Below are 4,238 nucleotides of genomic sequence, written 5' to 3'. Positions count from 1 at the left end.
AATATAATTTTTCATGTTTTAAATGTTTCTTTCAAACATTTTTTTAGAAACAAGGCAGTTTCTTTTGATATTTGGGTTTCAGAGTTCTTTTGAGAAAGATGTGTTGTAAATGGAGTTTGACTAAACCTTTGGATTCGCTGCCGTCTTCAGAAAACAAAAGAAATTGGATGGAAGCATCATCTGATGGCCTTGTCAAGTTGTAGTTAGCCCTTGGAATGGTCCCAATTTGGAGCTACACATACTGGGGTCCGTCCGCTAATAGATCTTAGCTTAAATTCAAATCCCACAACATAAAGCCTAAGCGTGCAATTTGTTGGATCTGGATCTTGGAACAATGTGTGTTAAGGTAACATTGGGTCTTGATCTGCTAAAACTTCAATCAAGCTCGATTCAGGTATTGATTCATGAGTCCGAACCCGGATTCAACTTTAAGGTGCTGGTACTGGGTCTGGACCCAGGTACACTAAAAAACCATACCCAGGTCTGTAAAGATTGTATAAAGCAGACCCAGTCTATATACAGTAAAACAATTTTTATTTTTGTTTTTTTATATTGAAAAATAGCGAATCTTAATCGGAATTCAGGTCAGACTCGGGTTTGATATGAAATTTCACTAACCATGCCCAGTTCCATACAGGGCCCCAAAAAGCAAGGGATTGTGAACACGTTATAAAAGAGAAATGAGGGATGCCAGTTTAACCAACTACTTTCCGATACGTTGATCGTGGATGAAATATATTTGTAAAACCATTGACGACTATTCTAATTGCCTTTATGAAAGGAATCAACTCCTTTAAGACCCTTAAAGACTCGTAGAAAGAAGATATCTAAAATTAGAGGAAGAAGAAGAAGAAGAAGAGAGAGAGAGAGAGAGAGAGAGATTTAAGCAGCTGGGAAGAGAACGAATTAACGGATTCCGGAGAGGTCGCAGCTTCTACGAAGAATATCCGATCGGCTCGGAGTGGGAGGTTTTGCTCGTTGGTGGATTTATTGGGATTGGTTATGGTTCTCCTTTTTGGTGGATGTGGGGCAATGAGATGCGGTGTTGGTGAGGTGGGTGGTCTTTCTTCTGTCTGTGTTTTTGCGGTTTGATTTGTTGTGCTGTTGGATTTTGGTCAATGTTAAGTGTTTGGGTGGGGAAACCGTGTCGTTGCCTCTCTCTCTCTCTCTCTCTCTCTCTCTATTTTTGGGGGAGGGCGGAGAGGAGGCTTGGTTGGCGTGAGTGGGCTTTCCTTGTAGAGAGCTTTATCACCCTACCCACACAGAGCGCACACACACACACTCTCGCTCCCTCTCTTGCTTTGTGAGGGGAGGGCGGAATAGGGGTTGGTTGGCGTGAGTGGGTTGAGCTTTCAGGGGGCTTCCCACACGCTTGCGCACGCACAGACACAGAGACACGCATAGACTCCATCTGGATATCTATGGTTCTCCGGCGAAAAAGGGGGGTTTTCCATTTACATTGACCCTCTTGAAGGAACGCCGAAGCTCATTACCCACTTCCCCTCTGTCTGTCTTGTTTTGATGCAAGGTTTCCTGACGAAATGGCGTTTCTTCCATTTAGAGTTCAATGGTTCCTCATCCCTCCTTTTAGGCTTTCCCCATTCCTTTAACCCCCACCAACATTTCCCTCTCAATCTCTTGCAAATGAAACGACCAATCCGATCCTTCTTCGGCGTCTTCCTGGTGATTTTTATCTGCACCGTGCTTAGTTACCATGCTGCAATTCGTTGGGGTTTCATTTCTGCTATTTCAGAAGCCAGCTCCTCTTCCAAGACTGATGCTCCACCCCCTGCTGTTTTCAATGAGACCATCCTCAACTATGCAGCGATTCCAATCGGAGAACTGGATGCCCGAAAAGAGATCGGTGATCTGCTCGAGGGGAATTATCCTCAAAGCCGCTACCGATCCATCTCTTCCTGGCGCCATAATAACCCTGAGAGCAAATATGTTCGGCCCATTCGGGTTCCTGTTCAGCTCATGAACCCCAAGTTCTTTGGTCTCTGGCCGGAATTCCGGAAATCACTGGGGGACTGGATGAGGAACAAGCGGTTTCAGCCTGACATTATGGGAGAATTGGTGTCACTTGTTAAGGATCCGGTGGATCGCCATTATGGTTTACCTCCGAAGAACAGTCGGTATGCTTCGTGTGCAGTGGTAGGGAACAGCGGCATTCTGCTGAAGAAAGAGCATGGCGCCTTGATTGATAGCCATGAAATAGTGATCAGATTGAACAACGCGAGGACCAAAGGATTCCAACGAAACGTCGGTTCGAAGACCACTCTTTCATTCGTTAACAGCAACATCTTGCATCTCTGTTCACGCAGACAGAGCTGTTTCTGCCACCCATATGGGGAGAACGTCCCAATGGTGATGTACATTTGCCAAGCTGTGCATTTCATGGATTTCGCATTCTGCAATCGCACCCATAAGGCACCATTGATCATTACAGATGCTCGATTCGATATACTTTGTGCTAGGATCGTAAAATATTACTCCATGAAGCGGTTCGTAGAATCAATGGGGAAACCATTGGAAGAATGGAGTGCTGCCCATGATGGCAACATGTTCCATTATTCATCAGGAATGCAGGCAATCATGCTTGCGCTGGGGTTGTGTGAGAAGGTTAGCGTTTTCGGTTTCGGTAAATCAGCAGATGCTAAGCATCACTACCATACCAACCAGAAGGCTGAGCTTCATTTGCACGACTATGAAGCAGAGTACACCTTCTACAAAGATTTGATGGAGTTCCCAGAATATGTGCCATTTCTTAAGGACTCCAACTTCAAGATACCCCCTGTAATCATATACAATTGATTTATTAGGTTCATTTGGTTTGTTAGTTGGTCCAATTTGGGATTACCACATTGTAATCTTCTACACAAGAAACTCTTTCAATGTTTCTTCTGAAATTTTCGAATCCAATATACTGATTATGTTTCTCTGCATCTCTTGTGATTCTGCAAAACTCGGTGTGGAATTTAGATGCCGTAGTTCATGTTTCTTTCTCGGGCTACACTTGAGTCATAATTTTGGCATTTGCAAGGAATTCATTTATAGTACGAAGGATATGAATTTCAAACTATATTTGCCTTGGGATGTTATAGCCTGTGATTGAGGTAGCTGATTGTTTTGCTGCACATATTCATTTGACTGTACAATATGTTTTTTTTTTTCTTTTTCCTCCAAGGTTGGGAAGAAAATACCATTTTTTTGAATTGTAGAGAGGTGCAACATTGACGATCAGGTGCAACCACATTGCATTTTTTTGATGTGCTGCTGCACCTGAGCACCCTCCATCTTTTCCCTAAAGCCTGTCAGCTGTGGGGGGTAACAACCAATGATGGGTGGTTCTCAAGATCAGCAGCACATTTGATCTTTTTCCAAAACTCTCGGCGTAAAACTCCACAGGCCCTTACCCTGTGTCTGCAATGAAAACTTTCCCTTTTTACTTCAAATTATGCAGAGGACGCCCTCTCCAGGTTTCAAACTTGAAATGTGCCTTCATCTCAGCACAAACCAAGCTGCCCATTATCCAGGTGTGCAGTACCCACGTGGGCATATATACAACATGCTTGTCCGGCGGGGATGAGAGTTGAGTGAGTGCTGGGTTTTTTTTCAAGTGACTTCAGGTTTTGAGGTTGGATGCTATGACAGAATGGTTAGAGCTGTAGCATTTTTGCCACAATTTGCAACCGGGATATTTTGCGTGGGATAAGATTCCGATGACCGGTGGGCAAGTGAAGTAGTCTGGTTTGAGGAAATCCGAGCAGAAGAGTTTTACTGGAAGGCGATGCACTAAGCAATGGGATGTGGGATGTGATAGAGCTGAGCTGAGATCCTCGACCATTAACTTTGATTATGCTATTATGCCCAACTTCATATTCTGTTAGGTCACTTTTGATTCCTTAACCGTGATTCCTTAGCGATTGCTTTCCAATATTACAGTTTTGGTTTTGGTTTTAATTTTTACATTCTCTTATGCAAACTTTGTATTCTTCTGCACGTGATTCCTTTTGGCACACGTTACGCTTGCAGCTTTCATTAGTCTTCTTTCTTTTCTGCATATGAGTTTTCCTTGTGTAAAGCTTAATGGACTAGGAGCTTATCCGCTTGAACTGTCATCGACAATCATTGCTTTGCCATTTGGATACTTTGGCTTTTTTAACCTCGTGAAATGTTTATTAAATTTGGTACGAGAGAGTGAGAGAGAGGAGGGGTCTTTAGTTGGGTCCAAGAGA

The 4,238-nt window shown here is 43.4% G+C and overlaps 1 protein-coding gene across 1 annotated transcript; it reads left to right on the top strand.

Moving 5' to 3' along the window:
* Positions 1–825: 825 nt before the first annotated feature.
* Positions 826–2,945, top strand: LOC149816931 (beta-1,6-galactosyltransferase GALT29A-like). The gene is made up of 2 exons (XM_089987527.1): positions 826–1,053; positions 1,529–2,945. Exon 2 carries the CDS (start codon positions 1,645–1,647, stop codon positions 2,812–2,814), a length of 1,170 nt encoding a protein of 389 aa, XP_089843653.1. The 5' UTR covers positions 826–1,053; positions 1,529–1,644; the 3' UTR covers positions 2,815–2,945.
* Positions 2,946–4,238: the final 1,293 nt, after the last annotated feature.

This window comes from Nuphar pumila, chromosome 14, assembly GCF_984573655.1.
Source record: "Nuphar pumila chromosome 14, dmNupPumi1.hap1.1, whole genome shotgun sequence".
NCBI lineage: Eukaryota > Viridiplantae > Streptophyta > Magnoliopsida > Nymphaeales > Nymphaeaceae > Nuphar > Nuphar pumila.
The sequence above is the reverse complement of the archived record's forward strand: the minus strand, read 5'-3'. Positions and strand labels throughout refer to the sequence as shown.

What these genes read in the sequence shown, in the direction of transcription:
- LOC149816931 (XM_089987527.1), top strand. Translation starts at nt 1,645, where the DNA reads ATGAAACGACCAATCCGATCCTTCTTCGGCGTCTTCCTGGTGATTTTT.